The sequence below is a fragment of the Oncorhynchus nerka genome, linkage group LG22 (genome assembly GCF_034236695.1).
Source record: "Oncorhynchus nerka isolate Pitt River linkage group LG22, Oner_Uvic_2.0, whole genome shotgun sequence".
In the NCBI taxonomy this organism is placed as follows: Eukaryota; Metazoa; Chordata; class Actinopteri; order Salmoniformes; family Salmonidae; genus Oncorhynchus; species Oncorhynchus nerka.
Genome location: NC_088417.1, coordinates 69,307,395 through 69,333,385, shown reverse-complemented (window position 1 = coordinate 69,333,385; position 25,991 = coordinate 69,307,395). Strand labels below are relative to the sequence as shown.

The following is a 25,991-nucleotide window of genomic DNA, read 5'->3' as shown; positions in this document are numbered from 1 at the left end:
TAGCCAGGAGTAAAATTGGTAAGGTGTTGGGGCAGCAGTCCCAACACCGTGTGTAACCGTTATAGTCCAATGAATGTATTGTTTAGTGTTGTGTAGTGGCTTTAATGACATGCATCTAAAACAAAATGTGGGGAGTTTGCCCCAACATTTACATGCTAAAATCGCCACTGTCTATTGTAGAAGCAGTTTCTGCCTATCTTCATACTGTACTGTCTTTGAATATACTGCACAAATCTGAACCTGTAAAGGAGAAGACAGACTAACACGAATGTCAGTCATCTGCAGTAAATCACCTGCTTGGTGTGGAAGAAGCGCGGCAATTCAACGTGTAGTCAGGAAATGAACAGAAAATGACGACCAATGTTCTGTGGTCAGACGCAATAGGACGGCCACCCACTGCGCAAGGCCGAAGTTCGCGTTGGTCTGTCTTTTCATTAATTAACATCAGTAAGCACAGAACCAGGTGGTTTTCTAGAATAACAAAGTGAAGTCAATTAGGATTATCAATTTTATTTTCAAAAGTGAAACACCTTTCTGCACATTATTTTCTAATGACAAAAGCTAATGTCATAAACATAAATAAGATAGTTACTTTACAATTACTTAAAGCAGTTATTAAATGAAAACCTGTTTCAGACAGACATGCTACTTTTGCAGCACTTTCTTCATACAAAAACATAAAAGCTCAAATTGTACTATTGGATGTGAAAGGTCATGTTTCAGTGTTGACAAAGGCATTTTGTGAAAGAATAGGGATAGATAAGTAGAATCCTAAAATGACTGCTTACAAATGTGAATAAAGCGGATTAGACATTTGATGGTGGTACTTCTAGCGTACTACCAGTGTTTATAACTAATACTTAAGACACTCACAGGCCTGCAAATGCCGATGTCAATGAAGCAATTACATCCCATCGTCAATAAAGTACATAGCCTAGCCCCTGATCCATTTGTGTTGTCTAGATAACATCCTATGGTCACAATCATAGGAGTTGGCAAGACAGCACAAACAGATCTGGAACCAGGCTACCCACAGCCATGTTTTACGATGCAAATCATCTTGAGGCTCCCTCACAGTGCTAAGGTGTCTTTTATCAGCCTTCTCATGGTGGTGCTTACTGAGGTGCCCAGCGTATCAGTGATCTGAAAAGTGATTTTGTACAGGTAAGGCTGTACGTCTTTGAGGCTGGTGTCGAACACATTGTCCACTTCCGACTGTGTGGGCATTTTGGGTAGGTACTCGTGCTGGTTGATCACCTCCACAATGTTGATCACCTTCTCGCCCAGCTTCTCGCCCACTTTCTCCCGGCAGATCTGTCTCTCCTGCTCGTTGGCCAGGTTGACGACGTTGACCTTAATGCTCCAGACCTCCCATGGAATACACTCATCAGAGAAAGGCCAGCGAGACTTCTTTTTCTGGTAGAACTCCAGTGAGATTTGTCCCATTCCATCAGTCCCGTTGCCCATGGCATCCTGTAAAGAACAACATAGATCCAGAGGTCAATGGATGCCAGTTTAAAAAAAAAAATACAGCTAGCTACATGTTTTAATGTATAATTTCAATAGCCAAACAATCAAAATAATCACACAGGCCTACCTTGAATTCGACCACTGCTTTCCTGATGACCCTGTCAAGCTCATCTGAAGAAACACGAACAAAACTGAAATCAATATAGTCGCAGTCAATGTCCTGTGTGCCAACAGTGCCAATGGAGTAGGTGCCCTCTTTCTTGTAGTGAAATTTTCCAGTGCTGCGATGCAATAGGATAGTGTGCAACAGAGCCAGCATAGCCTCGTCGACCTGTCTTCCCTCCACCGACACCTCCAGAACCTCCGAACGGCAGTTCATGATGATCTGCTTCCCCACAGTGGCAGGTTGAATATATGGGGAAACTAGCAAGCTATTGAAACACACCCTTCAATGGTTGTTTACGTTCCATAAAACAGGGCTAAACATCAAAATGAGCTAGCTAGCGGACGTTAGATGCTACTGCTAGATAGCTTTCGTGAGTAGTTAGCTATAACGCGCAGCAAACGTTATTTCCCTCGACCAAGTTCGAAGGTTATCAAGAGAAGGCGCAACTTTCAGATTCACTTGATGAATATAGCTACATATGTTGTTGCTTGCTATCTATGTTCTTTAAATGTATTTATTCATAATAACTTGCTGACACAAAGTGTAATGTCGTCGTTCTTACTAGAGAGGAGGAGCCATTTCTGTAAACACAACACTGGAAAATCTACGGAATGTAGTTTGGTCCAATCCGAGCCTTGTATCTCTGCAAGGTAACAAAACGTGTATCGATAATAGCTATGTAATTGCAGTTATTCCCGCATCAGAAAGCTGCTTTTCTTATATAAGAAAATGTATTTGAAGATATAATTGATAGTTTCGAAAGACCCGCTAGAGGTTAAAACAGGGCGCACTTGGGGTGCTTTAAGATATCGCTATGCACTCTGGGAATAACAGTTCATGTCACATATATCGCATTGGCAAGTTTGCGATTTCGGTCATCGTTGGTATCGGAGAAGCTCTGCAAGTTTGAGATGAGGCTTTATAAGAACCTCACGAAATTATCATTTTCCCCTCCGCCGTTTAAAGCTAGCCACACATTAGTTTCACTTTGTTTTACACCATGGACGCCAGAAATGATTCATGGACATTACATTTTGGAATACGTGTTACTGGGTAGCAGCTAGCTAACTTGCTTGTTAGCTACCTACTGCAATTTACTAGAATACACGTTAGCTAGCAATCGAATGAAAGAAAGGTCTGAAGTTAGCTAACTTTTATGAAAAGCTAGTAACCATGTGTAGCTAACTTACTGTTGTTGGCTAGCTGGCCAAAGACAGACATTTGATACAATGTTGTTCAGCTAGAGCTGTGGAACTTACTTAGAAGCTTGGTAAAACTTAACGTTACTCAGAATAACACTCACGTTATTTTAGCTAGCTACTTGCAATAAAGGAAACCATGTATTTTACTTGCTTGTTTTTAGCTACCTAGCTAGCATTCTTCTGACTGCAGTTTTCAAACCAGATAACGTTAGATAGCAAGATTACATCCTTGAGAAGTCTGTCGCCAGCCAAGTTACTCGTCTTGGGTATTTTATTTTCGTTTAAAGTTGCGCCTCAGTCAGGAGCCAGGATATTATTGACAAGAGGCTAACATTAGCTTTCATACTGGTTCAGTGGTTGAACTTGTGGTGGCAAGGCTAGCTCCCATTGCTATAATAGTTGGATCTCGTCCTCTGTTAGCTAGTTGTCTTGAATGACAGGGACTTTCTTGCAAAGATCATCGGACCATGTTTTTGTACTGGTCTTACTTTTAAGGGACCATTGTTATTAGCTAAATACATAGCTAGCTAACCAGGTAAATTGCTGAGGATGCCTGGCTCAGAAATTAATCTTTCAAATGCTGATTTGGGAGAATATGACGCAGAAAGTCTCCCTACAAACTCTGGGTTGGGAGACTTGCCATGGCTTTGCATGGTTACGCTGTTTATTGCCTCCATCATTACATTGATACTGTATCTAGTACAGTATTTTTACAGCGTTCTACGGATACAGATGCCTGAGCAAAACAATGCTGGTTCGGGGGAAGCGGACGTTCTGTTGGGTTGGGCGCTTTCACTGAACAGTTGGAAAAGTCAGTGGAGAGGGGCTTGGTGCAGAGCTTTGAATGACGAATCGACGAAGTCTGGGGTAAGTCTAACTACGGTTTGTACGACATATATGTGATACGTATGTTTCCATTACTGGGCGTTACAGGTTAGCTTATACTTAACGCCACTGGAATTTTCAAATAACCTGCTCTTGGTGCTACTGTGGATTTAATATATTTCTAAGCTTTCTGTGTTTTTTGTAGAATCACCTGCAACTGTACACGAACATTTACAATATACCCTTTCCCCCGAAACGAAAACAAATACAGTATCGCTAATAGCAGGTTAGTTGAAAAATTCAAGTCCCATGTCGACCAATAGATTGTTTCACTTAACAGATTACTATTGGGAAACTACAGAGCTGACTGTAGCTACGCATATATATATATATATATATATATTTTTTTTTTAAATAGTCCCTGGTAGACATGATAAAGAATCCACTGTAGCCAAACAAACAATATATGAATACAGGATCTGTATGAACCTAACAAGACTTGAGCACACATGTGAGCAGCACAGGCTCCCCGTCACGGAATACAGTGTCAACAATCTTGATTCCCATACATTGACACTGCCTTGTTAAAACCTAATTTCTCAAGCTACTGTCAAGAGTTGAAGCTCCTGTAGCCGCAAACTGTAAGCGTGATCCAAATTGTAAAGGTGGCCCATTTCTTCCATGTTCTCAAACTCTTTGACTGAAACTGTCAAAATGAAGTGTTATGTTGAGATAATGACAGTTGTTGGGGCATAGCCTATTGCTGATCACCTCCTGACCTGACCGGTGTACTCCTAACTCACACAGTGCCCAGTGCAACTAATATTAGAAGAGGACGGCCTCGAGTCATCAGAACTGGTGGTTGGCCAAGTGTCCAGCTTCAAGAAGTCTGCTAGTCAGAAGGTAAGATAGTCTGATACACAGGGACGGGCTCTCATCCAATGGTTCTCAATAAATTGCGCACACAATGAAAAGCTCAGTACATTAATGCATTATAGCCCAGACATGGTTTTATCATTGTTTTTGAATGCTTCTTTTCCTGATAAAATCAAGATCGAGTTAAGAGAAATCTGGATCAATGTTGTCATTGTTGAACCCAGTGCAGCGTCCTCATTCTCCTATAGCCAATGAAATAATTTTTATTTTGGCAGTGTTGGCCTCTTTGACATTCATTACAGCTAGAAAAGCAAGCATTTATGCTGTTGCCATTTCCTAATCAACATGCCCTAATGTCATAACCCAGCTCTGTAGTCAATCCACTCTTCCACTGTAATTCAATGTAGAGGGGCTGATCTACTGGTGCTACAGCCATTTAACTTAATTTCAGGTCTGCAGTGGCCAATATCCTGAGTTACACAATGTCCATTAACTTCACTGGCACTTCCAGACATTTCCCCCTCCCCTTAAATTGTCTGGCTGGAGCCAATAGCAGCCTCTTTACAGTTTTCATGCTGTAAGCACACTTTTACTACCCCCTCTCCAGCTCTAAGTTTATGGGATCCTCATATAACCAGCCCTCTTCTAAAAGGAAGATGAACAACAAGTTATCAATAAGATTTTCAGCAATAGCATTGGCAGATTTTGTATGGAGAAACAAAGCAAAGCAACGATTTAAACTAGTCTGTGTTATTAAATGCCTGCTCAGTTTTTTAGGGGCTTTTCTATAATATGCAAGATCCAGATGCTGCTTCATTGTTTTCTGCTCCCAGAGACTTTGGTGAACAAAGGTGTGTCCTTGCCCTGCCTCCATTGGTATGTGTATGCAGTAAGAAGCTTATGTAGCTGTCCCCTTATAGCCAGCCCAGTACAGACCAGCACTGTAAAACAACTCAGAACTCGAGTTCTCCAACTTCCGACTCCAGTGTGTTCAGGACAACCGGGAACTCTGGAGTGGCGAAAAACTAGCTCCCACTAGGAAAAATCATTAGAACGGTCATCTAACTCAGATTTCCAAGTGGAAAACTCTGGCATCTTTCTAGCGTTCCAACCTGAAGATCAATGATGTCATGATTTTACCTAGTCCCCCCCCCCCCCCCAGAGTTACCAGTTGTCTTGAAAGCACCATAAGGAGACTAGGGAACCAATGACAAGGAGGGTCAAGCAGGGAGAACTGGGCAGTACCCTCCTTTAATGAGATGCTTCATGTTTGAGCTTTCAAGTTGATTGTTGTCACACTCTGAAATAAGCAAAACACATAGTTCCTATTAAGGAAAAACTACAGGTTAACCAATTGTAATGTGAGCCACGTATGCAGTTTGCAAGAATACCACAATCATAGTTAGGCATGTTTAGCACCAAGCACCTTTTTACCTCAAATACATTTTTGAGTGTTCCCTCGCTTATTGTATGGTACTATTGTAACTATTAGCTGTATTGTCTTCCTATAGGCTGCACGATGCAAGGTGGTCGGGGACAAGCTTCAGTTCTCCCTCAGTGCTTCACCATCAGCCATGTCTCCAGGAGATCCCTGTAGGTACAGCGTAAAGATATCTCCACTTGAACTGCAGGTAAATGAACACAACCGTTGTGCTCACTACATCTGCAGCTATAATATATCCCTTCCCATTTCAATTGGAGCTATGCTTAATACGAACAAAGGGAGAGCGAGTCAGAGGTGGCAGGGTTCCTGGTTGTCTTAATGGAGGAAGCTCTGATTTATTGAACATGACGCACTTCAGCAGAGCTTCGCTTCTGCTACGAGAATCAGATTAAATGTTGAGGACTCAGAGGTTGATAAATGCCCTCGAGACCTTGTTTAAATTACTGTCAGTGTTATGTAAAATACTGGAGGGGATGAGTTCCCAGCTCCCTCATTTTTTGGTAAAGGTGCCCCACTTTCCCTACTACCTCCACTTTTATTGTTGGAGTATAATCACAGACACAATCACATACTAATGGAATTAAGAATTTTCCACCCAAAAACAATGGTCTTGATGTTGAGTGATGGTTTTGCATGAAAGAGAGCCTAAGTAGAGATGGCTTGATTCATCTATTTTAGTAGCACGGCCCATAACTGACTGGGCACGATTTACAGTCAAGTCTCAGGTTTACCCACAATGTTTACGCAATCTAGCCTTTTTCTCTCTGCTTGAATTAAAGTTATTTCGAAATATGGTGCTTTGCTTTTTGCCTCATTGTGGGCCTGATCTGAATCTGCCATAAATACAAATCCAGTGAGAGGTTTAATAGGACACTTTTAGGATTTTGGCAATGACGCCCTGTATCTACTTTCCCAGAGTCAGATGGACTCGTGGATACCATTTTTATATCTCTGTGTCCAGCATGAAGGAAGTTACAGGTAGTTTTGCGATCCATTGCTAACTAGCGTTAGCACAATGACTGGACATCTATGGGAATCTACTAACATGCTAGCAGTTACCTATAGACTTCCAGTCATTGCGCTAATGCTAGTTAGCAATCCCTTTTAATAAACTGAAGCCTGGATTAAGTTCGGTCAGGACACCTTTGTTATTGTTTTGGATATGCTGTTGTTTTTGGGTGGTGTAGAAGGAGACTATTTGTTTTTTACAGGTCTCTTCGGTTTGGTCTGGAAAAGTCCTAGGAACAGGCCTTTCGAAATATTTTCATCCTTTTTTAAGTTGCGACGAATGACTGACTAACCAACACTAGAATGGTTCTTGTTCTTGTCATGAGGTATTGTGAACAGATATACACTGAGTGTACAAAACGTTGTGAATTCCATGACATAGACTGACCAGGAGAATCCAGATTAAATCTATGATCCCTTATTAATGTCACTTGTTAAATCAACTTCAATCAGTGTAGATGATGGGGGTGGGGGGAGATGTTAAAGAAGGATTTTTAAGCCTTGCGATATGAATTTTGTATGTGTGCCATTCAGAGGGTGAATGGGCAAGACTAAGTATTTAAGTGCCTTTGAACGGGGTATGATGGTACGTGCTTGACACAACTGTGGGAAGTATTGGAGTCAACATGGACCAGCATCCCTGTGGATCGCTTTCGACATCTTGTAGAGTCCATGCCCCAACAAATTGGTGCAACTCAATATTAGGAAGGTGTTCTTAATGTTTTTTGTACACAGTGTATTTATACAGTATATTGAGACAGTGCGTGTTTCTCTTTCTGCCTCACACACTCTGTGGTTGCGCTGCTCAGTGCACTTTGACTATGTAAACCACACAGTTCTAACATTACTGTAGTATGATTGCAGTGGAGGCATATCACGTGAGTCATAAATCAAATACAATTTTATCGGTCACGTGCGCCAAATACAACCGGTGTAGACCTCACAGTGAAATGCTTACTTACTAGCCCCAAACCGACAATGCAGTTAAGAAAAATATGGATAAGAAATAAAAGTAACAAGTAATTAAAGAGCATCAGTAAAATAACAATAGCAAGACTATATACAGGGGGGTACCGGTGCAGAGTCAATGTGCGGGGGCACCGGTTAGTTGAGGTAATATATACATGAAGGGAGAGTTATTAAAGTGACTATACATAGATGATAACAACAGAGTAGCAGCGGTGTAAAAGAGGGGGAGTGGAGGGGGGTGCAATGCAAATAGTCTGGGTAGCCATTTGATTAGGTGTTCAGGATTCTTAAGGCTTGGGGTAGAAGCTGTTTAGAAGCCTCTTGGACCTAGACTTGGTGCTCCGGTACCGCTTGCCGTGCGGTAGCAGAGAGAGCAGTCTATGACTAGGGTGGCTGGAGTCTTTGACAATTTTTAGGGCCTTCCCCTGACACCGCCTAGTACAGAGGTCCTGGATGGCAGTGATGTACTGGGCCGTTCGCACTACCCTCTGTATTGCCTTGCGGTCGGAGGCTGGGCAGTTCTCATACCAGGCAGTGATTCAACCAGTCAGAATGCTCTCTATGGTGCAGCTGTAGAACTTTTTGAGGATCTGAGGACCCATGCTAAATCTTTTCAGTCTCCTGTGGGGAAATAGGTTTTGTCCTGCCCTCTTCACAACTATCTTGGTGTGCTTGGACCATGTTAGTTTGTTGATGATGTGGACACCAAGGAACTTGAAGCTATCAACCTGCCCCACTGCAGCTCCGTCAATGAGAATAGGGGAGTGCTTGGTCCTCTTTTCTTATAGTCCACAATCATCTCCTTTGTCTTATCACGTTGAGGGAGAGGTTGTTGTCCTGGCACCACATGGCCAGGTCTCTGACCTCCTCCCTATAGGTTGTCTTGTCGATGATCAGGCCTATCACTGTTGTGTCATCTGCAAACTTTATGGTGGTGTTGGAGTTGTTCCTGGACGTGCAGTCATGAGTGAATAGGGAGTACAAGAGGGGACTGAGCACGCACCCCTGAGGGGCCCCTGTGTTGAGGATCAGCGTGGCGAATGTGTTGTTACCTACCCTTAACACCTGGAGGTGGCCCATCAGGAAGCCCAGGATCTTGTTGCATAAGGTGTTTAGTCCCAAAGTCCTTATCTTATTGATAAGCTTTGAGGGTACTATGGTGTTGAACGCTGAGCTTTAGTCAATGAAGAGCATTCTCACATAGGTGTTCACATAGGTGAAGTCCTCAATGCCATTGGAGGAATCCCGGAACATATTCCGGTCTAAGCTAGCAAAACAGTCTTGTAGCTTAGCATCTGCTTCATCTGACCACTTTATTATTGATCTAGTCACTGGTGCTTCCTGCTTTACAAGTTCTCATTTGCAACTGCGACCTGGCCAAGATAAAGCATAGCAGTGTGTACAGACAACAACACAGAGTTACACATGGAGTAAACAATAAACAAGTCAATAACATAGCAGAAAAAATAAAATCTATATACATTGTGTGCAAAAGGCATGAGGAGGTAGGCAATAAATAGGCCATAGGAGTGAATAATTACAATTTAGCAGATTAACACTGGAGTGATAAATGATCAAATGAACATGTGCAGGTAGAGATACTGGTGTGCAAAAGAGCAGAAAAGTAAATAAAGTAAAAACAGTATGGGGATGTGGTAGGTAAATTGGGTGGGCTATATACCGATGGGACTATGTACAGCTGCAGCGATCGGTTAGCTGCTCAGATAGCAGATGTTTAAAGTTGGTGATGGAGATAACTGTCTCCAAATGCTTGTGCTTCTAGTTCTGACAATGCAGTCATAACCAACGAGTAATCTAACCTAACAATTCCACAACTACTACCTTATACACACAAGCGTAAAGGGATAAAGAATATGTACATACAGATATATGAATGAGTGATGGTACAGAACGGCATAGGCAAGATGCAGTAGATGGTATAGAGTACAGTATATCCATATGAGATGAGTAATGTAGGGTATATAAACTTAAAGTGGCTAATGATACATGTATTACATAAGATGGCAAGATGCAGTAGATGATATAGAGTACAGTATATACATATACATATAAGATGAGTAATGTAGGGTATGTAAACATTATATAAAGTGGCTAGTGATATATTTTACATACATTTCCATCAATTCCCATTATTAAAGTGGTTGGAGTTGAGTCAGTGTGTTGGCAGCAGCCACTCAATGTTAGTGGTGGCTGTTTAACAGTCTGATGGCCTTGAGATAGAAGCTGTTTTTCAGTCTCTCGGTCCCAGCTTTGATGCACCTGTACTGACCTCGCCTTCTGGATGATAGCGGGGTGAACAGGCAGTGGCTCGGGTGGTTGTTGTCCTTGATGATCTTTATGGCCTTCCTGTGACATCGGGTGGTGTAGGTGTCCTGGAGGGCAGGTAGTTTGCCCCCGGTGATGCGTTTTGCAGACCTCACTACCCTCTGGAGAGCCTTACGGTTGTGGGCGGAGCAGTTGCCGTACCAGGCGGTGATACAGCCTGACAGGATGCTCTTGGTTGTGCATCTATAGAAGTTTGTGAGTGCTTTTGGTGACAAGCCGAATTTCTTCAGCCTCCTGAGGTTGAAGAGGCGCTACTGCGCCTTCTTCACAACGCTGTCTGTGTGGGTGGACCAATTCAGTTTGTCCGTGATGTGTATGCCGAGGAACTTGAAACTTACTACCCTCTACTACTGTCCTGTCGATGTGTATAGGGGGGTGCTCCCTCTGCTGTTTCCTGAAGTCTACAATCATCTCCTTTGTTTTGTTGACATTGAGTGTGAGGTTATTTTCCTGACACCACACTCCGAGGGCCCTCACCTCCTCCCTGTAGGCCGTCACATCGTTGTTGGTAATCAAGCCTACCACTGTAGTGTCGTCCGCAAACTTGATGATTGAGTTGGAGGCGTGCATGGCCACGCAGTCGTGGGTGAACAGGGAGTACAGGAGAGGGCTCAGAACACACCCTTGTGGGGCCCCAGTGTTGAGGATCAGCGGGGTGGAGATGTTGTTACCTACCCTCACCACCTGGGGGGCGGCCCGTCAGGAACTCCAGTAACCAGTTGCACAGGGCGGGGTCGGGTCTCGAGCTTGATGACGAGTTTGGAGGGTACAATGGTGTTAAATGCTGAGCTGTAGTCGATGAACAGCATTCTCACATAGGTATTCCTCTTGTCCAGGTGGGTTAGGGCAGTGTGATTGCGATTGCGTCGTCTGTGGACCTATTGGGGCGGTAAGCAAGTTGGAGTGGGTCTAGGGTGTCAGGTAGGGTGGAGGTGATATGGTCCTTGACTAGTCTCTCAGAGCACTTCATGATGACGGAAGTGAGTGCTACGGGGCGGTCGTCGTTTAGCTCAGTTACCTTCGCTTTCTTGGGAACAGGAACTAATATAGCTGTTACATTGCACAACCTTCAGTGTTATGTCATAATTACGTAAAATTCTGGCAAATTAGGCGGCCCATATACACTGACTCTGCGTGCAATGAACGCAAGAGAAGTGACACAATTTCACCTGGTTAATATTGCCTGCTAACCTGGATTTCTTTTAGCTAAATATGCAGGTTTAAAAATATATAATTCTGTGTTTTTGTTTTAAGAAAGGCATTGGTGTTTATGGTTAGGTACACATTGGAGCAACGATACTCACCGCATCGATTATATGTAACGCAGGACACGCTAGATAAACTAGTAATATCATCAACCATGTGTAGTTAACTAGTGATTATGATTGATTGATTTGTTTTTTATAAGATAAGTTTAATGCTAGCTAGCAACTTACCTTGGCTTACTGCATTCGCGTAACAGGCAAGCTCCTCCTGGAGTGCAATGAGAGGCAGGTGGTTAGAGCGTTGGACTAGTTAACTGTAAGGTTGCAAGATTGAATCCCTGAGCTGACGAGGTAAAAATCTGTCATTCTGCCCCTGAACAAGGCAGTTAACCCATCGTTCCTAGGCCGTCATTGAAAATAAGAATGCGCTCTTAATTGACTGCCTAGTTAAATAAAGGTGTAAAAAAAAGATATATATTTTTTAAATCGGCCAAAAAAAATAATAATCACACCTTTTATTTGTTATGAAAACTTGAAATCTGACCTAATTAATCGGCTATTCCGATTAATTGGTCGACCTCTAGTATTGACTGACCTTCATGTCTTAAAATAATGATGGATTGTAATTTCTCTTTGATTTTTTTACTTGGTATTTTACCAAATAGGGCATCTGTATTCTACCCCTACCTTGTCACAACACAACTGATTCACTCAAATGCATTAAGAAGGAAAGAAATTCCACAAATGAACTTTTAACCAGGCACACTTGTTAATTGAAATGCATTCCAGGTGACTACCTCATGAAGCTGGTTAAGAGAATGCCAAGCGTGTGCAAAGCTGTCAAAGCATAGAGTGTCTACTTTGAAGAATCTCAAATATAAAATATATTTTCATTTGTTAAACACTTTTTTTGGTTACTACATAATTACATATGTTATTTCATAGTTTTGATGTCTTCACTATTATTCTACAACAACAAAAAATAAAGAAAAACCCTTGAATGAGTAGGTGTGTCAACTTTTGACTGGTACTGTAAGTGTTCAGACCCTCTACTCAGTACTTTGTTGAAGCACTTTTGGCATCGATTACAGCCTCAAGTCTTCTTTGGTATGACGCTACAAGCTTGGCGAATCTGTTTTATCAGACTAGAGAATCTTGTTTCTTATGGTCAGAGTCCTTTAGGTGCCTTTAGGCAAATTCCAATCGGACTGTCATGTGCCTTTTACTGAGGAGTGGCTTCTGTCTGGTGACTCTACCGCCAAAGGCCTGATTGGTGGAGTGCTGCAGAGATGGTTGTCCTTCTGGAATGTTTTCCCATCTCCTTAGAGGAACTCTAGAGCTCTGTCAGAGTGACCATCGGGTTCCTGGTCGCCTCCCTAACCAAGGCCCTTCTCCCCCTGATTGCTCAGTTTGGCAGGGTGGCCAGCTTTAGGAAGAGTTTTTGTGTTTCCAAACTTCTTCCATTTAAGAATGATGGAGGCCACTGTGTTCTTCGGCCCTTCAATGCTGCAAAAATTGTTAGGTACCCTTCCCCAGATCTGTGCCTTGACACAAACCTCTACGGGACAATTCGTTCAACCTCATGGCTTGGTTTTTACTTTGACATGTACTGCCAACTGTGGGACCTTGATAGACAGGTGTGTGCCTTTCCAAATCACATCAAATCAATTGAATTTACCACAGGTGGACTCCAATCAAGTTGTATAAACATCTCAAGGATGATCAATGGATGCACCTGAGATCAATTTCGAGTCATAGCAAAGTGTCTGAATACTTAAGGTCTTTCTGATTTTAAAAAAATAAATAAAAATACAATTAATTAGCAATAATTTCTAAACCTTTTCGCTTTGTCGTTATAGGGTATTGTTTGTAGATTGAGGATTTTTTTTAAAAATTTAATCCATTTTAGAATAAGGCTGTCAAATAACAAAATGTGGAAAAGGTCAAGGGTTCAGAATACTTTTCCCGAATGCACTGTATGTTTGTTGTGCTCTCCATTACTTAGAGCACAGTACAAGCAAACTTAAGTAACCCTTAGGCCTACACTGTTTCCAGTCTGACCGAAATCTACTTTTACTGACCAAACTTTTTGTTTTACTTAATCCAGGAATTTTACCTGGGTATTTCAGTGCTATCAGAAAAAGCCTTTGTTTGGTAACACAGATTTGTCTGTACAGCCAGAGCAGAATCTAGGCATTTTGGGACAGGATGGCCCAGGGCTGTGGCGGTTAGGATTGCACATTTTGGGGGATATTCAGAGGTGGAAACTTTCCATGGGAATTAACGGGAATATATGCAAATGAATATTAATACCATTTAAATGGAGATGTTTTTTGTATTGAATGTTTTTACCATATCATACGGAGACAGAAACATAAACCTTTTACCTCATCATAAGTAGACATGGCAAATTATTAAATCCTTCCAATAGAAATAAAAAATAACTATTTAGGTAAGAATTGAACTTTAACTAAATGAGTTGACTCTTCACATGGGATGATTTCAATGAACAACAAAAGGGAATAATGATCCATCGCATCTGTAAAATGATAGTCTAGAAACTAAAGCTTTGGTTGTCTTCCTCTCAGGCTTCCATGTCTTCTGCCTGGACCTCTTCAATGTCCACCTCTTGAACATCAGACTCCGTGGCCTCATCTTCACTGTCACTTTCCAACCTTGTTGAGGATGGCTTGTTGACAGGCTCAAAAAGCCTCAAATTTGCCCGGATGGCCACCAATTTTTCAACCCTTGTATTGGTCAGCCTGTTGCGTGCTTTGGTGTGTGTGTTCCCAAACAAGGACCAGTTGCGCTCTGAGGCGGCTAATGTTGGTGGGATTTGGAGGATGATGGAGGCAACAGGGGAAAGAGCCTCAGATCCACAAAGTCCCTTCCACCAGGTGGCTGATGGAATATGTTGACCAAATGCCATATTGCAACTCCATCCCAAAGCCTTTTCTTGGAAGTGTACTTCGCCAGACTGCCAAGAACCTTGCCCTCATCCAGGCCAAGGTGGCGAGACACAGTTGTAAAGATCTCTGCACCAGACAGGATGCTCTTGCCAGCATAGTTGGGGTCCAACATGTACGCTGAGGCAGAAGTCTGATGTATTTCAGAACTGCAGTTTCCTCTGCTTGGAGCAAAAGTGAAGTGGGCAGGGCAGTAAAGATTAGAAAAGAATGAGTAAAAAAAACATACAATTCCATGTACAGAACTTTTTTGATTAATCTAAGCCAAATTCTCCAATTCCAGTGAAACATAGTATGGGACAGTTGTGTGATGCGATAGATCCCAAATTAATACAACCACTCGCAACAATTTTTCTTTTTAAAGCACTGAGTCTGATGCAACAGATCAGAATGTTTAGCTTAAAATGTTGGTAAACTATTAGGCTGTTTCTTTAGATTATAAGTGCAGCACACGGCAGTAGGTGCGAATGTTCCAAAATGCAATCAATTTGCGGGATAACACACAAGTGACTGCAAATCTGATTTATGCATGTAATTTTTAATATAAAGGTGCATTTTTATGGTTTAAATCATCTTCGCCGAACTTGAAGCTCAAGCGCCGACTATGTAATGCGGATTAATGTGCTTTATTTTAACAAGTTATTTGGCCACTTTAGTTGTGATACAATCCTTATCAAAACATATAGGATTATGGGCTAGGCGACATGAGGTGTGCGACTAGGATTTGAAAAAGTGCAACAACAAAAAAGGGATGCGCTGTTTCTTGCCTTACTGCACATGCTGGGTGTCATTCACAAGTGATAATACATCATTCACAAGTGATAATATTGTCACACATCAGACTTCTTAATTTAATGTTGTCTTCACATATACTAAATATATGTGTGAAATTACTTTTGATTTATGATGGACCGTTATCATGCACCGGTCTCAGAACAAAAAAATCTCTGCACTTAAATTGCGAATGGAGGATGTTTTTCCTGTGGTTAATTTTTATGCTAGCCAATTAGGCTACCGGTATACTCCTGTTGTAAAGAAAAGCAATGGGTTTAATATTAGTAAAGTGGATAAATAAATATAGTAGGCTTAACCTATAGAAAGCTGACCCTCTTTTTAGTAGAGGCCATAAAAACTCATGCAATTCTCATGCAATTACACAGCCTATAGAAATGTTGCACAACATGAGCTCATGGGCTCTCATCAAGTGTTTGATTAGATTTCCGATACATTTGCATTGATGTCAGAGTGATTAGAGGGACAATAGAGTGCTGAATACCAGGCAGTTTGCAAGTTAGGTAGTCTACTAATGACCATCAGCAGCATCAGAGCTTGGAGAAGCCTAGTTACTGGAATTTGACTGCAGTCATGACTCGTGACTGCCGGTGTGCCGGTTATACAGTCACCGTAACAGCCCTAGGATGGCCCAGTCACTAGTACAGTCCTACCTTTGACGATCACCTCCACTCTCCTCACTCACTCTCTCTCACTTACTCTCTCTGTGCTGGACTGCTCAATTACGGCTGATTGTGTTGGCTTGCACTCTGAGCTGTGTGTGTGTGAAATGGTGTTGTTGCTTATGGTGGTTCTGTTGCCCTCTGTTCCCCAGTTGGACTTGCAGATGAGGGAGGCTGAAGGGCAGGTCCAGGTGGTCTGGGGGGTGTGCCATCTCGAGACTTGGGACCTGCAGCTCAGCCCCAGCTTCACACAGGTACAGCCCACCGTCTCAGTTGTAGTGTTAAAGGCAATACACATTTGAGCGCTTCAATACTTCTTGAGTGTAAACTGCAAACCTGAACATGTTCCTTTAGGATGTATCCCAACACCATCAGTCCAGACAAGTCAAAGTGTAATGGCGATGATTGCTAGTGATATGATGGGATAGTTGATCGGTTTGTTTGTTGTACGTCTCTGTCAGGACCATGCCACAGGCCCCAGTGTGGCTGCAGTAAAGGACAGGCTGAGACAGCTGCTGTGTGCGGTGCGTCCCTCCATTATGCTGAGTTGCAGGCCTGCTCAGGCCACAGAGGTCAAGGTGAGAGGAAGACATACGACAACAAAAACACAGCGTCAGCACATCGTGCTCCTGTCACCCCGTGGCCATCTCTATACCTCTCCATTGATTGATGTGCTGAAGCGCTTACATAGCAACATTGATAGGTTGCTTAGTCTCTACACCCCACGTTCTTGAGTCAGATGTGTTAGTGCTGAGCTGGAACAATAGCCTGCACACCCTCTAGCTCTACATTTCTACTCTGCACTACATGGCATATGGAAGTGCCTAGTATCGCCATGTTCTCTGTCACCTTTTCTAGGAGGCCCGTAACAAGGTGACATCACCGCCCAAGCCCCCCCGTGCTCACGACTGGAAGCTGCTGGTCAAGAATATCCGGGTAACGTGTAAGGAGCAGGAGGACGGTGCTGCAGGTGAGGGACACCACTGGCTCACAATCTGGTTCGACTATGGAAACATGATCAAAACACTGAAGTTTTGTTACAGCTCCAAATGTGCCTCATCTTAAGGTGGCTGCCAGAAGAGATCACTGCATCATGGAACCCAAGGAGCCACTGAGACTTGTTATTTTCTGACCTCTGTTGAACCCTAATCATTGTGGCTCTAAACTCTCCTACAGTAGCAGGGCTGGCATAGCTGCAGCTCATCACCCCACAGCAGGGGCAGAGCGTATCTCCCTGAATAGATTACCATTGATAAATTAATTTGTGGCGGTCACCACTTCTCACCCCCATGGCTTCTTTTTCATTAAAGCAAAGTGGACAATTATGCTGCTAGGATTTTTGAAATTGGCTGCAACCCAAAGCTAAGGAGGCAGCAGCTTTTTGGTGTGTGCTGTCTGAAAGGCTCTACATAACTGCAGATATTTAATGAATTAAAGCAATCCAGGTCCATTTCATTGAGTTTCAGCCTGGCTTGCCAATCACTAGTGAAGTTTCCTGTTATCTTGTAATGGCTCCATTCCCCTTAGCTTAGCCTCAGTCCGGCCTGAAGCTGAGTGTTTAGTTGGCCAATGGCCAGGGCAACTTGTGTCTCTACTAGTTGATGCATTATTTATTCTGTTACAAGCCTGATAGCCAGCGCTGCTTTATCTCAGTCATTGACATGTAAAGATACTGGTCACAAAATCACTCAAAGTTATTAGCATGCTATTAAACTAAAGTGTTCAGACCATAGAAGTAGAATGAATTCATTCTAGTTCTGTGGTTCAGACATCTAAAGTCAATTTGATCTAATGTTCAAAAATCATAATGCTCATAAATTGAGTTGTCAGTATACTGTATTGACTGGTGTTTCATTATCCCCAACCCTAATTGATTTGTATGTGAACATGCATTTCTGTTAAACTCATCTTCTGTTGTTTGCACTTTGCAGGCAGTCTGAATCCCCTGTGTGTGCTGCAGCTAGATGACCCTCCACAGAAACTCTCCACTTCAGTCTTACAGAACACAGCCAGTCCAGCCTGGGACCAGCCCTTCATCTTGTGAGTCCAGCTCCAATGCTGCCAGAAACCGTCTTTACAGACCCCGGTCTATAGGGAAAGCAAAAATTAATTTGTAGCCTGTGAGCTCAATCGCTTAGTAAACACTTGCCACCGGTTGCGTAATATCCAACCCACAGTTCTCCTCTCTCCCTCATTGTCTTTGTTACTCATTTTCAGTTTAGTGAATGTTTCTCTTTCTCTCATCAGTGAGCTGAATGGACGATCAAAAGAGCTGAAAATTCAGCTGCTGGATGATGGGAAACCGCAGGAGAGTAAGTGTATCTTTGTTTTGAATCACTGTCTTTAGGTACAGGGAGAGGGAATGATGCTAATAATCTGTCCCATACGCACCCAAAATAGTTTTACTTTGAAATAGTTTATAATAACAATGAAAGCGTTGTCTGACAGTTAAAATGTCCTCTGTATCATGTTGTCTGCCATTTTACTCATTTATTTGTCCTGTAGGTAAGAAGTCTTGTAATCGCAAACTGATTGGGATGTGTTGTCTTCCTGACAGACTCCTTACTGGGTCAAGTGTCTTTGCCTTTTGATCTGGTGAAGAAGCAGCCCAAAGGACAGCAAACATTTACACTCATGACCGAAGATCAAGTGACAGGGTCACTTACTGCTGAGGTAAGAACTAGCTTTTTAACTACTTAATGCATATCATATTCAAGTCTATCCAACACATTGTTTCACACAATGTTTTTGAGGTTTTATTGAAATTCCAATCAGTTATACTTGAACACGTGTGATAATCATGTCTTTACCTTCTTTCTTTTGTATCACAGTTGACCTACCTGAAACCCAGTGAGGTGCGGTCATGGCAGTCCCCTACTCCAGCCCCCACTAAGAGAGTGGAGATGGACCGCACGGTCATGCCCTGCGGTACTGTGGTCACCACAATCACTGCAGTGAAGAGTAAACCAGGTCGACCACTACTGCCTGGACTAAATATAACCCAGCGTACGTATTGAAGTAACATTTTAATCTGGAACACTAAAAATATGTCAATAAGAGACTCATTTGAAGGTCCTTATCCACATACTGCAGACAACCATTCTCTGGAGCTTTGAGGTTCAGGCATTTTTTTATTTGTTTTAATTTATTTGTTTTTTATACATTTTTATCCCCTTTTCTCCCCAATTTCGTGGTATCCAATTGTTAGTAATTACTAACTTGTCTCATCGCTACAACTCCCGTACGGGCTCGGGAGAGACAAAGGTCGAAAGCCATGCGTCCTCCGAAACACAACCCAATCAAGCCGCACTACTTCTTAACACAGCGCGCCTCCAACCCTGAAGCCAGCCGCACCAATGTGTCGGAGGAAACACCGTGAACCTGGCTACCTTGGTTAGCGGGCACTGCGCCCGGCCCGCCACAGGAGTCGCTGGTGCGTGATGAGACAAGGATATCCCTACCGGCCAAACCCTCCCTAGCCCAGACGACGCTAGGCCAATTGTGCGTCGCCCCACGGACCTCCCGGTCTCGGCCGGCTGCGACAGAGCCTGGGCACGAACTCAGAGTCTCTGATGGCACAGCTAGTGCTGCGATGCAGTGCCCTAGACCAGATGTTTGGGCATTTTGACACAAATTACTGTCACTAGTCTAGGCTAAGCCTTACTATGAGATGTTGCTTACAGAAGATGGGCTCAGATTATTTTAAATCAAATGTATCAAAATATATATATATATTTGTATAAGTTATTAGTTGATAAGCCACTTATCCAAGTGACCTTGTATGTTTTCAGAGACCCCCTCCAATCCTCCCAGCGGCACCAAGTCCAAGGTGTCAGGACGAAGGGTGTCGGCGCAGCTGTCCGTGCTGGGGATCATGGGGAGCAAGGCCTTGTCCTCCTCCGACACAGAGCTACTCATGCTCAACGGGACCGACCCTGTGGCCGAGGCCGCCATCCGCCAACTCCACGAGTCCGCCAAGCAGAAGCTCAAGTCCCCGGTCAAGAAGAGCACCATCATCATCTCAGGAGTGACCAAGGTACCATAATACATAGGATTTATATAGGGCTTTTCTGAAAGCCAAATATGTACCTTACAGAGCAGGTAGGCAGTACACTCTACCTCTAATAGTGGGTTTTCTGTTCTGTACTCCATTTCCCAGACTCCTCTGTCTCAGGATGATGAGATGGCTCTGATGGCGGGCTATGCTGCTGCGATGGACGCCTCTATGTCGGAGGGGGGATCTCAGGAAATCGCTGTGGCAACTGCATCAGTAGTAAAAGCCAGTAGCAAACCCCTGGAGGTGTCGTCAGACCCCCAGGAGGGCCCCAGTGGAGTTGTCCAGGCTCAAGCCCAGCAGGCCCCGGAGGACTTGGAGTGCCAAGCAGGACAGGGCACAGACCAAGATCCAGACAAAACCTCCATGTCACTATGCATCGCAGAGTCTGGATCCAAAAAGAGCAGAGGTGAGATTTGATGGAATGTGCCCTGTGCAGACAGATCTCATTGCTGGGTTTATTTTTGGCCTTATTATTTCCTACAATATTCTACTGGGCATATATCTCTTTCTCTCTCTTTCCATGTCATGTATCTAATTTCTCATCGTTCCTTCCTCCTGACACAATGTATCATGTCTTCCCTTGTCACTTTCTTCTTTGCCTTCTTAGAGGAAACTAATCACAAATGATTTCCAGAAGAGTAAGTCACCTCCCGAACAGCTGTTGGTAGCTTGACTAGATTAGAATGCTCTCCATCTGTGAAATGTGACATTCACATTTGCTTTCAGATGGTATAACATCCATTCAATTGTAGGCTGGAGCAGTGCCTAGTTTGGTTGTAAGGAGCAGTTATAGGCGCATTCTGTCATGGTTGGTTCTATTTTTCAAGTCCAGATTTATTAGTTAATCCACTTTCTCTTTTTGACCTTGTCTTTGTCCGTGTTTGATTGTCCTTGTTTTCAGCTTGTCTTTGTCCTTGTTCAATGGTGTTTGTGTGTGTTTGTTGTTTACCCACTTACCCTAATTTACTCCCATTCATCAATATGTGGTTTGCATAAAGGTGTGGTTCACCTTTCTTCTCCTCCCAAGATAAAATGATAGGTATCTAGATGTATCTGGCAAAGTTTTGTATTGAAGCGTGTGTCAAGTTTCCTAAACTAAGGGTGAACGTTGGCCCACATATTCACAGTATCTCTTGCATATAACTTGGCTCCAATTTATGAGGTGCATTGTGCAAACAAGAATTCATGTTTTTTCCCCTATTGTATTAGTGAAAATAGACTGGGATTATGAGGGTAGAGGACACTATCTGACAGTTACTATCAGCTAGAACAGCAGTCCCTGGCCATCTTCTGAAAACATTGTAAACAGTATCTTAAATAATACCCCCCCAAAAACAATTTACAAAAACTTCACCTGCACTTAACCCCCCCTTCTACCTTGACTGATAGAAAGTACATTTGTGATACGTGGTTGCCTTAAGATGAATGCACTAACTGTAAGTCGAGCGTCTGCTAAATTACTTAAATGTCAAATTAATTATATTAATTTAGGACAACCTCCTCTGGTTTCCCTTTCTCCCTCCCACCAGGAGGCAGCTTCATGCACAGGAGTGCCAAGCTGTTCTTCCGCCGGCGCCGCCAGTGCAAAGACCCGGGGATGAGCCAGTCGCACAACGACCTGGTGTACTTGGAGCAGCCTGTGACGGTAGACCGGGAGAAACGCACGTCCACCTTCAGCCGGATGCTGAACCGCAAGCTGCTGCCCACGAGCAAGAGCACAGCCAACGGCTCCACCACCACCCAAACAGTGACACCCGTTCCTACCCCAGGGGAGCAGCATGCAGCCTGACCCCCCCCCCCCCCCCTCCCCCCGATAGGCCTCCAGCCCCCACTCCACCACCCTCTCCTTCCCCTCTAGGCCTCCAGCCCCCCTCTACTTCCCCTACGATGGTCCTCTACCTCCACTCCACCACCCTCTCCTTTCCCTCCGATAGTCCTCCACCCCACCCACTCCACCACCCTCTCCTACCCCTCCAATAGTACTCACCACCCTTTTCTTCTCCTCCGATAGTTCTCCACTCCACCACTCTCTCCTTCCCCTCCGATAGTTCTCCACTCCACCACCCTTTTCTTCCCCTCCGATAGTTCTCCACTCCACCACCCTTTTCTTCCCCTCCGATAGTTCTCCACTCCACCACCCTTTTCTTCCCCTCCGATAGTTCTCCACTCCACCACTCTCTCCTTCCCCTCCGATAGTTCTCCACTCCACCACTCTCTCCTTCCCCTCCGATAGTTCTCCACTCCACCACCCTTTTCTTCCCCTCCGATAGTTCTCCACTCCACCACTCTCTCCTTCCCCTCCGATTGTTATCCACTCCACCACCCTTTTCTTCTCCTCCGATAGTTCTCCACTCCACCACTCTCTCCTTCCCCTCCGATAGTTCTCCACTCCACCACCCTTTTCTTCTCCTCCGATAGTTCTCCACTCCACCACCCTTTTCTTCCCCTCCGATAGTTCTCCACTCCACCACCCTTTTCTTCTCCTCCGATAGTTCTCCACTCCACCACTCTCTCCTTCCCCTCCGATAGTTCTCCACTCCACCACCCTTTTCTTCCCCTCCGATAGTTCTCCACTCCACCACCCTTTTCTTCCCCTCCGATAGTTCTCCACTCCACCACCCTTTTCTTCCCCTCCGATAGTTCTCCACTCCACCACCCTTTTCTTCCCCTCCGATAGTTCTCCACTCCACCACCCTTTTCTTCCCCTCCGATAGTACTCACCACCCTCTTCTCCCCCTCTGATAGTTCTCCACCACCCACACTACACCACCCTTTTCTTCCCCTCCGATAGTACTCACCACCCTCTTCTTCCCCTCAGATAGTCCTCCATCCCCCCATGTTGCCTCCACATCTACCACCTTGCACTGACTGATAGATTCCACTTCCTGATCTGTGAATCCTCCATTACTGGTTGGAAGGCAGTATGGAGGTAAAATATTATCTTTATCTCCCTCCCTCCGGCTCTTTCACCAACCTCACTTTTTTTGGAGCAGAAATATTTGATAGTGTTTTTGGGTAATGCTAATTTGAAATGTTTTTTTTCTTCACCTCCATGCCAGTTCATGATAATATTTTTGTATTTAAAAAAAACAACATATTCTGTATTTGTGGCCTTCTAAACCAGAAGAATAACTACTTGTGGCCAACCTGCACCCTCATCCTATTAGTGTAGTAACACAGAACAATGAGACAGATATTTCACCGGATGTATAAATGTGAAGCATCTGGTTGGTGTTTCCACTCACTACCAAATATGGTTATGAGAGAAAGCCAAGTGGTTGTCAGCGGGAGAAGATGGAGTGAGATGGATTTTGGCCAACATTCTGCTAGTTTTCCCATTGATTAAACATTTGATGTTCATACAGTTTTCTGCTTCCATAACTAGAATCGGTAACAAACCGAGTGGACTACACTTTGTAGACTTTACCCTTTGCCAAAGTTTTGAAAATGCCGTAGTTTTTGAATGCAAAGGCAAATTGTTATTGCACACTCGCACTTCATAGTAGGCGTTCCCTAACGGAAATATTAAAATAAATTCTATAAATCGCTAATAAGATCTCACTAGCTCGTGCTTGGCTCTGCCCACCTCCTTGTTTGTTCTGCTCAGTATGATTAATTTGCTCCCATTGGAAACGACAGGCTCTGGTCCATCTTGGGTTAGTTATAAAAAATATTTGGTAGTGAGGTCAACCCTGACCTTTGACCTCTTAAAGGGTCCGATTGAAATGTGGCCCAGAGGGACCAAAGAAGGAGAGAAGAGTGGTGTTGACATGATTTGCACACATTGCTAGATACATTTTCTAGGTTTTACACTCAAGGTGTGATTTTTAAAGCTTTTTAAGAGTAATTACTTGAACTGCTCTTATTTATCTGTATAAATAGCAAGCAGTTTGTGGAGGCACTTTGTGATTGAGAGAGGAGTTTGTGTTGACAAAGGGAGACAGTTTGTTCCACTGCAAGGCTGATACTAGTGGGAGATGATAAAACCTAACATTTTAATTCAAGACATCTTATCAAAAGTAAATTCACATACAAACTTCAGAGCTACTGTGAAAATCTTATGCCAGACTAAACATTTCAGACATCAACAGTTATGGCAGTTCTGTGTAAGTTATCTTTTGATGTCATTGGTTAGTTTTGTAAAGTCCAAAATTACACTTGGTAATAAAGAATTGGGAATTTCCACCATAAACACTATTTCAAAACAGTGCAGTGACATTATGGAAAACATGAAAATTGCAATTTTCTGTTTGATAACATTTTCAAATATTTCTTTGCTTTGTATTATCACTTTTATTTTAAATATTGCAGTGTTTTAAATGCAATTTCCTCTAGTCGTCCGACCTTAAGATTCCTTATACTACAACTGCCTGGGGTTGGTGAGGTAGAAAATGGAACCCCAATGACATCATGCTGAGAGAGGGAACGAACGTGACCCTACCTCAAGGCATACTTGTTGCAGTGTTCACTAAAAACACAGGGGTCATTCACTCATGCGTTTCTGCTGTTTTTTTGTTTTAAAAATGAAATGTAACATATCAGCGCTTTAAACATTGTCTAAACAGAAAGGATGATACATCTTTGGGAAATCTGAATGGTTTGACTGCTTTGGGATTTTATCTAGCTAATGATTGTACTTTTATTTAAGCAGGTAAATTAAATGAGTTGTTTTAAGATAAATTCCCTGCCAACTACTGTTTTAATTCTCATTGAATTGAGCCTACTGAGAGGACTGCTATACTCTTATGGACATGATGGCAGTACTCAACATGGACATAGTAGTCAGATGCCCTACTGTTTACAAGGCTTTTGAAGAGACTGGAGAACAGTTGTTCTACCTGTGTAGTAGTGACAAACTGTAGTGGGATTACCTCTTGGAAATGGTCAATTCTTCAGGTATGACCAGTCTTCGAATGACTTGGGAAATGCTGTCCCAGAACGGCAGTAGCTGTGCTATCTATACCTAATGATCTGGTGTTTTCAGAGGACTTGAGAATGTTGCTGAGTGGCATTAAAATGACATAAAGAGGAGCCAGTTGGATTTCCCCTCAACAACCCATATGAAAACATAATCAATGAGCTGTGTTTTTATGATATCCTTGGATGTCTGATTACACTGGGGTATCTGGTTGCTGAAAAAAAGGGTATGCCATTTGTGTTGATCTTGAACAACAGCATTAACTAAGTTCTCTGTCTGCTGTAGATACTCTATGGGTTATGTGTCCATATTATTATTATTTGTACTTTTCCTGTGAAGTATGAACGAGTGCCAAACGCCTCCGATCCTGTAACTGGTCACATATTTGAACAGTGGTGGGTCAAATATTGACGTAAGCTCCTGGAAGGGTTCCCAATGAGCTGACTGCTCCTTGTTTCAGTAAATAAGGTCCCTTTTAGAGCCATCTTGCAGCTAGAGGTGTATGCCGAAACCCAAAGTCATCTTTAAACCTTGTTAAAACTTCAGAAAAGAATGTGGGGTGTTTTAAACATGCAAACTTGATTCTAAGCCTAATCAATGGCAACTGACAAGTGCAAGATTATGCATTTCAATAAGCAGTGGGCCTGTATATTATTAAACAGCTTGCTGACATTTTATATTGTCTCTGTGAAACGTACAGAACCTGGTTGCCTGCTAATATTTAATTACAGTCAATGCCATGCAGGGATTATGACTAATTATTGACATATCAGGTTTAACATCTTGAGCAATAAATATTAACTGAATAACCACTCAAGTGTGCGGTTTTCATTGAATCTCTGTGACAAAATGCTTGTCTTTCTCTGATTAATAGTGCTATATGTATTTTATGTTTGAAGGCCACACCTGTTTTAAGCAATTACATTTTAACGTAATGTAGACCTAGTGCATTCAAATATGTGTGCTAATTGTGTAAAGAAATCGAGTCATGAATTAGATATTTTGAAAACGTAGCTGTTTATTGGCAATCCATTGATAACTCGAGCGATTGAAGAAAACTACGATTCCCAAGCTGCACTTCACTG

The 25,991-nt window shown here is 43.0% G+C and overlaps 2 protein-coding genes across 2 annotated transcripts; one reads left to right on the top strand and one right to left on the bottom strand.

Annotated features, from left to right (window-relative positions):
* Positions 1 to 494: 494 nt before the first annotated feature.
* LOC115105559 (autophagy-related protein 101) lies at positions 495 to 2,201 on the bottom strand. Its single transcript, XM_029627735.2, has 2 exons — positions 1,598 to 2,201; positions 495 to 1,473 (listed from the first exon to the last, which is right to left on the bottom strand). The coding sequence occupies exons 1-2, from the start codon at positions 1,847 to 1,849 to the stop codon at positions 1,072 to 1,074; spliced, it is 654 nt and encodes a 217-aa protein (XP_029483595.1). The 5' UTR covers positions 1,850 to 2,201; the 3' UTR covers positions 495 to 1,071.
* A 237-nt stretch (positions 2,202 to 2,438) lies between these two features.
* LOC115105557 (C2 domain-containing protein 2-like) lies at positions 2,439 to 25,718 on the top strand. The gene is made up of 13 exons (XM_029627734.2): positions 2,439 to 3,705; positions 4,471 to 4,566; positions 6,051 to 6,170; positions 16,084 to 16,185; positions 16,393 to 16,509; positions 16,790 to 16,901; positions 17,863 to 17,971; positions 18,179 to 18,243; positions 18,489 to 18,604; positions 18,763 to 18,937; positions 19,723 to 19,967; positions 20,091 to 20,394; positions 21,518 to 25,718. Exons 1-13 carry the CDS (start codon positions 3,388 to 3,390, stop codon positions 21,775 to 21,777), a joined length of 2,139 nt encoding a protein of 712 aa, XP_029483594.2. The 5' UTR covers positions 2,439 to 3,387; the 3' UTR covers positions 21,778 to 25,718.
* The last annotated feature ends 273 nt before the right edge of the window (positions 25,719 to 25,991 follow it).

Bases quoted from the DNA above. Each gene is read 5' to 3' on its own strand.
- LOC115105559 (XM_029627735.2), bottom strand. From the start codon at position 1,849: ATGAACTGCCGTTCGGAGGTTCTGGAGGTGTCGGTGGAGGGAAGACAG. The intron at 1,474-1,597 runs GTAGGCCTGTGT...TGTTCTTTACAG, and splicing joins AAGCAGTGGTCGAATTCAAG to GATGCCATGGGCAACGGGAC.
- LOC115105557 (XM_029627734.2), top strand. From the start codon at position 3,388: ATGCCTGGCTCAGAAATTAATCTTTCAAATGCTGATTTGGGAGAATAT. The intron at 4,567-6,050 runs GTAAGATAGTCT...GTCTTCCTATAG, and splicing joins AGAAGTCTGCTAGTCAGAAG to GCTGCACGATGCAAGGTGGT. The intron at 16,510-16,789 runs GTGAGAGGAAGA...CACCTTTTCTAG, and splicing joins CTCAGGCCACAGAGGTCAAG to GAGGCCCGTAACAAGGTGAC.